The sequence below is a fragment of the Mauremys reevesii genome, linkage group 7 (assembly GCF_016161935.1).
Source record: "Mauremys reevesii isolate NIE-2019 linkage group 7, ASM1616193v1, whole genome shotgun sequence".
NCBI classification, from domain to species: Eukaryota; Metazoa; Chordata; order Testudines; family Geoemydidae; genus Mauremys; species Mauremys reevesii.
In genome coordinates this window covers 125104335-125116441 of record NC_052629.1, presented here as the reverse complement: position 1 = coordinate 125116441, position 12107 = coordinate 125104335, and the positions used below count along the sequence as shown (strand labels likewise).

General features: G+C 56.0%; 1 protein-coding gene across 1 annotated transcript; it reads left to right on the top strand.

Annotated features, from left to right (window-relative positions):
• The first annotated feature begins 1011 nt into the window (after positions 1-1011).
• LOC120369479 (coiled-coil domain-containing protein 71-like) lies at positions 1012-8509 on the top strand. The gene is made up of 2 exons (XM_039482835.1): positions 1012-1546; positions 5699-8509. The coding sequence occupies exons 1-2, from the start codon at positions 1446-1448 to the stop codon at positions 6936-6938; spliced, it is 1341 nt and encodes a 446-aa protein (XP_039338769.1). The 5' UTR covers positions 1012-1445; the 3' UTR covers positions 6939-8509.
• Positions 8510-12107: the final 3598 nt, after the last annotated feature.

Below are 12107 nucleotides of genomic sequence, written 5' to 3'. Positions count from 1 at the left end.
CGGCCCGCCCCACTGCCCAGCCCTCCGGCTCCTCCCGCCTGACGGCCCGTCCCACTGCCCAGCCCCGGCTCCTCCCGCCCGCCCCGACGGCCCATCCCACTGCCCAGCCCCGGCCCCTCCCGTCCGACGGCCCGCCCCACGGCCCCGCCCCCCGGCTCCTCCCGACGGCCCATCCCACTGCCCAGCCCCCCGGCTCCTCCCGTCCGACGGCCCGTCCCACTGCCCAGCCCCCCGGCTCCTCCCGCCCGCCCGATGACCCGTCCCACTGCCCAGCCCCCCAGCTCCTCCCACCTGCCCGATGGCCCGTCCCACTGCCCAGCCCCCCGGCTCCTCCCGCCCGCCCGATGACCCGTCCCACTGCCCAGCCCCAGCTCCTCCCACCTGCCCTACGGCCCGTCCCACTGCCCAGCCCCGGCTCCTCCCGCCCGCCCCACGGCCCGCCCCACTGCCCAGCCCCTCCGGCTCCTCCCGCCCGACGGCCCGTCCCACTGCCCAGCCCCCCGACTCCTCCCACCCGCTCGATGGCCTGTCCCACTGCCCCGCCTCCCGGCTCCTCCCGCCCGCCCCACGGCCCGTCCCACTGCCCAGCCCGCCGGCTCCTCCCGCCCGACGGCCCGTCCCACTGCCCTGCCCCGGCTCCTCCCGCCCCGGCTCCTCCCGCCCGACGGCCCATCCCACTGCCCCGCCCCGGCTCCTCCCGCCTGCCCTACGGCCCGTCCCACTGCCCAGCCCCGGCTCCTCCCGCCCGCCCGACGGCCCGTCCCACTGCCCAGCCCCCCGGCTCCTCCCGCCCGCCTGATGGCCCGTCCCACTGCCTCGCCCCCCGGCTCCTCCCGCCCGATGGCCCGTCCCAATGCCCTGCTCCCTGCTCCTATTTGCCCTGCCCTGGGGGCGTCCATCCTCACCCTGCCCCCAGGGTGATCTGTTATCCTCAGCATCTGTCGTCTGCCTTATGTTCCCAAGAGATGCTCAGGCCCCTCCTCCACAGGGGTGAGCCCCTGTCCTCAGAGGGCTCCCCTGATCCCCCAGCTCATTGATGTAGTCAGTACTTGCCCCCATGTCGTTAGTGACCCATACTCGTGTGGTACGAGGACCAGAGAGCTGGATCTGGGCCTGTAGTGAGCCAGGGCGTCGGGTAGGGGTGGGAAAGATGCGGTAGCTGGGGAGGTCTTTTGGGGGGAACGGGGAGCTAGGAGTGACCCTTTCTCCTGGGCAGAGGGGCCAGCTTTAAATCCTCCTTCGACAGGCGTTGTCTGCCCCAGGGCTACACATCCCACCAGGGCTGCACCGGAGTCACGTAGTGCTGAGTGTGAGTGGGGGGGCAGGAGCGGGTCTGGGTTCGGGCAGGGCTGGGCGGCTTTTCCTCTGGGGGTTCTAGCCCAGGCTGTTGATTCGGTTAGTAATGTGAGTAATTTCAAGTGGTCATAAAAAGTAGCAATGAGGCCATGAAAGAAATACACAGCGGTGCAGTGCACCTGGGCAACCCGCCCTGTGCTGCCAACACCCTTGGGTCATCGAGACTTGATTGGCACAACAAACCCTCCAGGTATCGCCAAAGTGTCGGAAAGTCAGAGCCTTCCAGGACCTGTCTTGGGCAGGTGCGACCTGCCCACTGGGGGCTAAGCCCCTCTGCCGTTGTCCTTCTGTTCAGTCACGGGTGCTCCACAGTGCCATGCCCATCCGGCTCCTCTCCCCACGTCGGGCAGCTTTCCCGCATTGCCCTTTGAACAGACGTCTCTTCTGACGCTGGATAATCAGTGGAGAGATTATCCGCTGAATCCGCGGGACCTCCCGCAGGTGTGTCGCTGAATCCGCGGGACCGGGGACCTCCCGCAGGTGTGTCGCTGAATCCGCGGGACCAGGGACCTCCCGCAGGTGTGTCGCTGAATCCGCGGGACCGGGGACCTCCCGCAGGTGTGTCGCTGAATCCGCGGGACCGGGGACCTCCCGCAGGTGTGTCGCTGAATCCGCGGGACCGGGGACCTCCCGCAGGTGTGTCGCTGAACTGCGGGACCGGGACCTCCCGCAGGTGTGTCGCTGAATCTGCTGGACCGGGACCTCCCGCAGGTGTGTCGCTGAATCCGCGGGACCGGGGACCTCCCGCAGGTGTGTCGCTGAATCCGCGGGACCGGGGACCTCCCGCAGGTGTGTCGCTGAATCCGCGGGACCGGGGACCTCCCGCAGGCGTGTCGCCGAAGGCAGCCTGCCTGCCGTGCTTGGGGTGGCAAAATACCTAGAGCCGCCCCTGGCCACTAAACACTCGATGGGTAGGCTGGGTGGTAAACCCCATCTCTCTAACCTGGCTCCTGACTACCCAAAAAGTGATGCAGATGGCTCGGTTTGAGAAGGTGGAGTCATGCAGACAATTCCTTTCACCCCAAGCCCTGGGAGATGGCTGCTAGTTGGTGTCTGTGTAGGATGTGCTGATTAGGAATGTGCACCTAACCCTAGGAGGGAAAGTATGCACAGCTGAGCTTTTAATGAGCATGGAATGGAGGAGAAGCCAAGGGCAAGGAATGGCCTTGCCATAGGGAGGTTTTCAGTTGGTTTCTTTCTGTGCAGATTGTGTCTTTCTCTATCCCCCCTCTACAGCCTTCAGCCACACCACACAGCCTTGCTAAGGAGCCTCTGCTTGCCGCTTCCAAATATCATTGAAGTTTTGAGGCGTTAAGTCCTTTCACTGATCACTCCTGCAGAGTGTCAGATTATTGACTCTGCCGAAGCGTCTGAACCTGTCACAAGGGTTTGTCCTGTTAACACTTTAATTGCCCCTTGGTGTTTGGAGGCATTATGTTGTTGGCCAAAAGCTATTCTGGTGACTCTAGGAGAATGGACTTTTGGGTCATTACTATAGAATCATAGATTCGCCATCCCAGTGGATGCACGTGGTATCGCTTGATTTATTGAGGGCATCACCTGGCATGTGGGTGAACAAACTTGGGGTGCAGCAAGAGACAATTTTGTTGATTAGATGAGATACCATTTACATTTTATCAGACAGTCATTTCTTAAACTATACTGTTTTATGAACATAAATATATATTAAAGTAAGAACCACCTCCTGGTCTGTTTCTGTATTAAAATGGCATTTCAAAAATCCACAGTAAGGTGTGCTGGCCATCTTTGTTCTTGGTGCAGGTTCCAATTCCCAGATGACAATTGTATATTCTGCACCCTGTTCAAAACATGTTACCGATTCTGCATCCGTCCACCGGCTCCCCATTCTCTAGCCTATCAAACACAAGCTACTTGTCTTCACTTGCCTTTCTGGCCTATCTCCTCCCTCCCTTTCTCCTCTCATTCACTATCAGGATGTCAACCTCCATCTCCCATTGGCTGTGAGGTCAGCCTCCATTGCCTACACACGCTTTCTCCAGCGCTGTCCCTCGTGCTTGGGAGGAGCTCCCAGTAACTCCCCCGGAACTATTTCATCTCCACCTTCAAAACCCTCCTAAACCTCTCCTTGGCCGCGAGACCGACACAAACATTGACGGAGACCACTGCTGATCATGCTGGCCCATATTGTCTCATTGTTCCCTTGTGCCACTCGTCTGTCTAAATCCTTCGCTTGGGTCTCATTTTATAGTTGGGTTAGAAGCTTTTGGGGAGAGCCCATCTCTCTAGGGCTCCTAGGTGCTCTGGTAATAAAAACAATGACTCTGGAAGGAGGTGGCGGATGTGAGAATACCTGTGGAATCTATCTGTGAGGTGGTCATTTTTCAGTCCACCATCAACTGGGTGCGTTCCTCTTTCATTATCTATCTCAGACCTTGGACTGGCTTTGAAGGGAATGTTTGATAAACACTGAATTCCACTTTCTTACTGGTTTGAGAGGTGTCTCAGCAGCTGCAGGTTTTACCAACTCTTCACGTTTTACCGCTTTTGTCAGCCTTTAGTTGCCATTTCCAGCTGTAGAATCAGCCTGTTGCGTCCGTGTTGGCTTCAGCCTGCTGGCCTAGTGTCGGCTGACTCCAATTCCCGCACAGTGTTCTGCAGTGCTGGTTCCTTTCGGGGTTTGCATCCTGTACTCAGCTGCTAGCGCCATTCCCCCAGCATAGGTAGCTGAGTGCTGCTAAAGGAATAGCAGTGCTGGCCCTCAGCCCTGGGTGCGCAGACCTCCAGTGAGTTCCAGTTCCTGCATCATAGCCGGGGTTCTGTTGTGGTTTCTTGCCTCAGTGAAAAACACGTTTGTATTGTCTTTGTGGAGTGAGCGTCCTTGGATGACAGCAAATTGCAGACATTTGTATAAACAAGGGAGAGGAAGTGGGAGGAAGGAGGGAGGGAGGGAGGTCATGCTGCCTTTGTACATGGCACTAGTGAGAGCACTACAGTTCTGGGCTCCGTACTTCAGAAAAGCCATTGAACACCTGGAGCAGAGAATGGTCTGAGGGTTGGAAGAAACATGGCTTATAATGAGAGGCTTAAGGAGCTCGGTGTCTGAAGAGGCTGAGATGGCTTGATCCTGGCCGGTAAGCGCCTGCGCAGGGAGAGGATCTCTGTAGCAAGAGCGCTTTGATCTCGCCGACAGAGCAGAATGAGCCAGTGGCTGCAGGCTGAAGTGTGAGTCTGGAATAAGGTGCACGGTTTCCAGTGCGGGTGTTTAACCACTGGAACAGCTGGCCTAGCAATCGTGGTGGATTCTCCGTCACTTGAAATCGTCACACCAGGCACGGCTGGTTTTCTAAACGAGATGTGGTCGTTTAACCCCAAATGATTAGTCTGGATGCATGAATGACTGGGTGAGGTTCTCTGGCCTGGGTTACGCAGGGGGTCAGACTAGATCAGGGGTCGGCAACCTTTGGCACGCGGTTCGCCAGGGTAAGCACCCTGTGTGACGAAGTGGGACTGGTCTTACTGGGAGCTGGGTACAGATCCTAAGTATCTAGCAGCAAAAGGCCATGCAGCAAATGCCTGACACTCTGTCTCCTAGCAACTGATGGCCGGGCCCCTCCCTGCAAAGGTGCATCTAAAGGTGTTGGAGACAAAGGGGTCAGGTGACCTCCTGGCCCGGGAAGGAAGCGGAGGAGAGAGGAGGGGCCGGAGGGGGTGGGGCAGACTGGAGTTGGCTGGGGAAAGAGGGGAAGCAGGGAGAGAGGGCTCTGATCCCCGAGGGGGGCTGTGGGGCCCCAAGATGGACCTAACAGGGGGAATCCGGTTATCTGTGCCTGAAGACCTCTGTTGGACTGTGTTCCTGTCGTCTAAATAAACCTTCTGCTTTACTGGCTGGCTGAGAGTCCTGGTGAATCGGCCGGGAGCCCGGGGGTGCAGGGCCTGACTCACCCACACTCCGTGACACCCTGGCAGGCCGGGCCAGTTTGTTTACCTGTCGCGTCCGCAGGTTCGGCTGACGGCGGCTCCCACTGGCAGCGGTTCGCCGCTCCAGGCCAATGGGGGCTGCGGGAAGCGGCAGCTAGCAAATCCCTCGGCCTGTGCCACTTCCCGCCGTCCCCATTGGCCTGGAGCGGCGAACTGCAGCCAGTGTGAGCCACCATCGGCCAAACCTGCGTACACGGCAGATAAACAAACCGGCCCGGCCCACCAGGGTGCTTACCCTGGCGAGCCGTGTGCCAAAGGTTGCCGATCCCTGGACTAGATGGTCACTGGCATTTAAGATCTCAGAGGGTTCTCCATAGCCTTCCCTTAGAAGCCTGGAGATTGGTGTTTGGGTTGTGCTAACTGTCTTCTCTTTCCCTTTGAGGTGTCCAGCGCTGGTTTTCAAGGAATTTGGACCTATTGGAAGTGCCTACTGCCCTAATGCCATGAATATTGAGGTGAACAATGCGGAAGAAAAAGCTGTCCATTCTTGGTCAAGAATCTCTTCTGCAGGACAGAAAGCCCTGGAGGAAGCTCTCAGAGTCTTCAACCCCATGTCCAAGGACCTTTCAGACACCGAAACCCAGCTGGTGGCCTTTCTCCAAGGCCTCAAGGAGGAAGGCTACCAGCCCACAGTCTTAAGGAGCAAGGATGTTTATGGGTACAGCTCCTGCACGGCGGCTACTCCCAGCCAGACACCCGACAATTCAAACCCAGGCGCTGCTGTCTCTGACTGTACTAACGCTCCGGTTAGAAGCCCTGCCGTGACAGCAGAGGCGCCTGGGACACGTGCGGAGGTGTCGGTCGGCTCTCCTAACGTTCGCACCAAGCCTGTCTCTAAAGGGAGGGCCACAAACCTGCTGCTGAACTCGCTGAAAGAGACACGGTCAGGCACATCGAAGGCCTCAGCAATGGGCTTCCCAGCTAATATGTACCCTGATGTGTATCCAGCCATGAGACTCTCTGTCGTGCTGGAAGCCTTGGTCCCACTGAAAGCCACAGCATCCTGTCTGGAGTCCAAATACAAAGAGGGGCATCTTGGGATCTCCCCCTCGGACCTGAAGCTTCTCAAGGCGTCGGGTGCCTCAAGGCAGAACGCTAAGCTACCCGCGGGGCAGGTAGACCTCAAAGGCTACAAACACGTAGTTACGAAAGCGCCAGATTCTCCCGCTCTAGCTGTAACGCTTCTGAAGGGAACTCAAGGTGGGGTGCTAAAGGAGAGCAATGGTTGCAAAGCATCTGCAATCCTGAATGGGAGGATTACAGGCAGCTCATCTCAGTGTTGCAGTGGGGGGTCACAGACCAAGGCCTTTACAAATAAAGCCAAGGAAGTTCCGGGGGGGAGAACTGAATGGAAAGACAGCAGTAGTCAGGAGACTGTTGGGCAGAAAAGGAAAAGAGCCGAGGAGGTGAAAGAAGCACCACAGAAGAAGAAGAAGAAAAATGCCATGAATAAACCTGAACTAGGTCAGAGCACTTTGAACCTGCTGAGATCCCGGGCCATTAAGGTGGACAGCTCGTCGTCAGACGAAGAAGTGAGGAGGAGAGCACAGAAGATCCTTAGGGTTAACCTGTCCCCTGTGATCAGAATTCAGCCATTGTCCCCCTCTCACAATGTCCCCTGAGTTCCTTCCTTTTGTCACTTTTCTCTTAAATACGTAAGTGTGAACCAGCTGCCAGGCTGTGGAGATGTGTAAGAGCCACTTTCATTCTCTAGTGTCCGGCAGCAGTATCACAGCCGGGACCTGCAGACTTTGGGCACCTTGCTCCGCAGCTGTTGCTGGCTGCCTGGCAACGTTCTGCAGAGTTGGACTGCGCGAGTACAAAGCCGTGTTTAGAAATCCAGGACAACGACTCCCAGCCCCCATGGTGAGCTGAGCGAAGCCAGGTGCTAGCGTTCTGTGCTGTGCTTTTCTGAACGTGCTGGAGCGTATGTCTGTGCAGTGAGGAGCGCCGGACTTTCTCCTGACGTTCATGCACTGTGATGTTTTGCTCTTTTTCAAGCTGTACATTTATTAGTTTTATTTTGATCAAATTTTATAACTTTATTCTATATCTATCTATCTACACACACACAGTGCCCTGGCACTGTCTGAAGACACGTCTCCTCCGCCCCTCTGGAGCTGGGTTCACCCTTCAGTCAGTCTTTTGTCGAAAGGTGCCAGGGTTTCTTTCCCATCGTCAGTGTTCTTACCTGTCTGTTCTGGGCTCTCTTGAGAAGCTCAGAAGCAGGCAGAATTACAGCCACACATTTGTCTCTGGAAACACCATGCTGGATGGAGGCTTACCAGCTCGTAGCTCTGTCCTGCTCAGGTGACCTCGGCAAAGAAAATGGAACGTAGGGGAGGGCTGATTGGGCTGTTCGCTCTGAGTCTGTCTGCCGCCCCTTTCGCTGTTAGCAGAAATACTAAATGCTTCCTGCGGGTTTGCTTCCAAAGACGCCGCGGGAAAGGTGCTGTCAGGCCCCGTCCGTTAACTTAAGCAATGAATTTGTGGCTGGTTGTCGACCCAAGATCTGGGGCTGCCCATCAGCGGATACTGAATATTTCCTGGCCAGAGCGTCATCACTTGAGTGCTGCTGGACATTCCAGTGACTTGCGGGTTAGGTTGAGAACTCGCCCACTGTGCTTCTGAATGTATCGAGTGTTGCTAATGTTCTGCTGGCTCCAGGGGAATGTGTATGGCTGAGAACCAGAGCACAGCAGCAGCAGCTTCATCAAAGGAGTTTCCAGCAATTTTTTAACATTTCAAGAGAATAAGGTATTAGTTTCTGGGGAGTGGTTTGCGCGGGGTTAAGCCACTGTATATTTATTTCTCATCCTGGATTTCAGATTTGCCAGCTCTTCTGGGATTTTAGGGTGATGATCTGCTGCAGGGTATAAAATCTTTCTCTGCTTGGAGTCTCCGTGCTTAGTTCTATGTTCAGGGGAGCATGAGAAAACAAGGGGTAGGTGCCTCCTTCCCTCCTCACTGGGGAAGTCTGGCAGGTACAGGCTGGGAATATGCTTATCGCAGTTGCGTTGCTGGGTGTGATCTGAAGGCAGAGCCTTCACTGGGTACAGTTGGTTCTGCCTTCTATGGAGGGTGCTGGCTTTCCAAGGAAGCAAGAGCTGCCAGCCGCCGTGTGCCGTGGAAGAGCAGCTGAGTGGAGCCAGCCGACGCCAGGTGGGACATTGCACGCCATGGCCCGGGGTGGCTGAATCCACCCTGCTGCGGCACCCCAGAGCCGTCCGGAGGATGCTCTAGGCATCAGCTGGCAGAAGGCTGTGGCTGGGGGACCTGGAAAAGCCTGTGTAAGGGAAAGGGAGATCAGGCCCCGGGGTCCAGTTGGTGCTGCAGGCAGAGGAGCTTCTCTGACGCCCCCTGCTGCTGCCTGTGCATCATAGGCAATAGCTTAATATGCTGCTCCCTCATTGGACACACAGGTCGTCAATGCATGCAACAAAGTGTGCGACCTTCTGGTGTGCTTGTGTGTTAACAAAACAGGGCCACCCGGTAATGAGAGCCGGGGCCCTCCCACAAACAGCCTCAGCACTTTGGGTCGATTCTCCTCCGGAGAAGGGGGGAAAATGCCCCTTTCTGTTTTCATGGTCTCTGGCTCGAGACTCCCTGTCAGTCAAGAGCGAGATGACGAAGGCTGTCTCTGCAGGGCGATGGTCACACCCCATCCAGCACTGACAGTCGGAATTTTACACTAGTTCACATGCAATTGGCAATTCCGGCCAATCTGGAGCACCATTCAAGAGGCACAGCTGCCCCCCCAGCCCCACAGCAGTCGTGCTGTCAGGAGTTGCTAGCTGCTAATGCCATCGCTGGCCAGGTGCTCCCCCCCCCCCCCCCGGACGTGACCTTCAGTGGCTGCCCCGGGGTGGCTATAGGATGGAAATGTTTCCTTTTCACTCGTTGTTTTCACAGCCCTTGTGTTTGAATTTTGCAGTGTTCCCACTGCAGGAGCGGCACTGGGTGAGCGGGGGCTGTTTGATCACTGTCTTTCCCATTTCCCTCCCTTCCCTATGCTCAGCTCCCTCCCTGGCTTTCAAGCAGGCAGAGGAATAGGCTGCCCTCCAGTGGGTCTTCCCCGTCGGGAGAGGGCTCAGAACCCCAGCCTGCTGGGAGCGCTCTGTTCCGCCTCCTCTCCTCTCTAAAGGTGCTGCAGCATTATCTCCTCTTCTGGCCACAGCAGTGCATTGGCCGGCTTTGCTCTCAGGCAGCTTCTAGGAACCTGCAGCAGCGACTCCAGCTCCCATTGAAGCCAGTGAGACATGCACCTGCTTATACCCAGGCCTAGGTCTCTTCCTTCAGCGTATGCTGAGCCGCTCCCGAGAGGTGAGCAGCTGGGGCTCCCCCGGGTGCGTTACCTGCTGCAGCACTCTGCTGCCCTCCTCCCCACATGGCTCAGCTCCCGAAATCTCCGTGTCCCTGAGGCGGCTCACGCCGCTCTCTCCCTGCGACTGCACACGTCAAACGCGGCTTGTTGCCTTCACACCCGCTCATGAGTTCCTACAATGTGTGGAAAAGGGGGTCCACCCAGGTTCTCCTGCAAGGGGTGGGGGCGGTGGGACGTGGCAGCCCGGTTCCTGGGAGAGCTGGAAGCCGCTGGAGCTCTCCCCTGGCTTGGTCGGTGGAGTATGCGTGAGGTTGTGTGTGTCAGCGATAGGCACGGCAATACCTTCGTCCTGCCCAGAATCCCGCAGAGCAGGTAGGTGTCCGAGCGAGCGAGCGAGATGGCAGTGCAGAGGGGTGCTCGGGGTTGGTCCAGCGCAGGTGGGGAATGCAGAAACCCCCCTTGCCAACCCCTTCCCCTTTGTTTCAAGGGGGGCTGCAGACAGCCCTTGGGGCCCTGCTGGAGGGAATCCAGCTCCATGCCACGGGTGGTTGTGGTAGCCGCGGACCCCAGTGTGAGGGTTGCTGGAGTTGAGGGGATGGGCGCTCAGGAGAGGTGGCGTGGCCTTTAGGGCTGCATTCTGTGCCCTTAGGCCTGGGGTTAACCCTTCCTGCCCGTAGGGGCTGGGTTGGCACAGAGGTGTAAGGGTCTGCGGGATCGTTCTTTACTGATTGACTGGCATTTTGGGCAGCCACAGGGCCGTATCAGGAACTGATCCAGTAAGTGCTGAATGTGTAACACTGCAGTGCCCTGCACACAGGTGGTTTTCAGTCTGCTTTTGTGTAGACCACCTAGTCTGGCGGTGCTGGTCCCGGGAGAGTCAGCACGCTCAGCAGCGCTTGTGCTGTGTGGATTAATGCTCTGCCGAGGGCTGTGCTTACCCACCTTCCTGGGGAATCATTTCCGCTTTTACTTACCTGCCAGGAGGCAGTTTGTGTTTCCCCTGCCTGAGTTGGCTGCACCCGGGGTAGGGGCCCCTGCACTTCCTGCTTTGTGTTAGGGAGGCCGTGTTCTTGCAGGGAAAGCAGCATGTGTCTGCGCAGGTCGGTGAAAGGGGGGAGGATCTGATTTTCAGAGGTTTGGTTGAAAATCTGCAGTGTGAGTCCTGTGCCCAGTGCCATTTCCCCCCACAGGCTCCTCATTTAGTGCTCTCTGTGGCCAGTGGGTGTGTGAAAACCCCCACGAATGGGGAGACACCCAGTGCCTGCCTTGGGGGAGAGGAGGAGGGTTTCTCTCCCCTGCCTGTAGCACTGGGGGGAAGCTCCACGCACGGGCCTGAGTTTCTGGCAGAGCTGATGAGTGGGGCCAGGCTGCTTTGGCACCTGCAGTTTGACCAAGTTCAGCCTTGTGTCCTAGAGAAGTGAGTGTATTCGTTGTGCAGGGTTTCAAGTGATGCTGATGTCACTGCTCTACAGCCAAAATGCTTCTGAAATAAATGGAGTCAAACTTTACTAATTCTGGGTCACTGAGAATGAAAATGATGCTTAAAATTGTTGGTTGGCTCTAGTTTTCAAGTTATGCTATTGGGTCAGTATATACGACCCTTGACTTGGGAATAGCGGAGGATAAGTGAGTTATAAAGGGAAGGGATCTCAATTTAAACCAGAAATGACTAAAATCCATCTTTGACTGGATCTATGAATAAATCTATGAATGGGTTTGGACAGTACTTGCTTTTTAGGCAAAACAATGAATGACGCAATCTGAAGCTGGTATCGCATCATACATGATATGAATTGCATCATGTTATTCCTAGAAGTCATGGATGATGCAATCATAACGAAGCTGAACCAATTGCCCTATATCAGCTCTAGAAATCATACAGTGTCATGCTCTCTTATTTATCAGTGTTTGATTTTGCAAAGGGACACATTTCTGTTTAGCCAAAGTGTGATGCCTCGTACTTGTGTGAACAGTGCAGATAACTTCTGCTATGTTTGTGGTGAAGTGACTTTTGCATCACAAAAGCGCAGTATAACCACTATGGTTAAGAAAGCCTATCACCTTTATTTTGGCTGCAAAATTGGAGATCAGGACAAGAGGTGGGCCCCACACATATGCTGCAACACTTGTGCAACAAATCTTCGCCAGTGGTTGAACAGGAAAAGGAAGTCTATGCCTTTTGCAGTGCCAATGATTTGGAGAGAACCAACAGATCATACCAGCAATTGTTACTTCTGCATGGTGCCTCCAGTTGGGAAAGGTGTGTCAAAGAAGAAAAAGTGGATTGTGCATTATCCAAACATTCCCTCAGCTATACGCCCAGTACCCCACGGAGAAGGACTGCCGGTTCCTGATGCACCAGAATCATTCTCACTTGAGTCAGACGAGGAAGAGGATGAAACTTCTGGTCCTGAACCATCAATGTCACAGGACCCACATTTTCTCCCATCCTCCTCCTCTGAACCAC

Bases quoted from the DNA above. Each gene is read 5' to 3' on its own strand.
- LOC120369479 (XM_039482835.1), top strand. From the start codon at position 1,446: ATGAAAGAAATACACAGCGGTGCAGTGCACCTGGGCAACCCGCCCTGT. The intron at 1,547-5,698 runs GTATCGCCAAAG...TTTCCCTTTGAG, and splicing joins TGGCACAACAAACCCTCCAG to GTGTCCAGCGCTGGTTTTCA.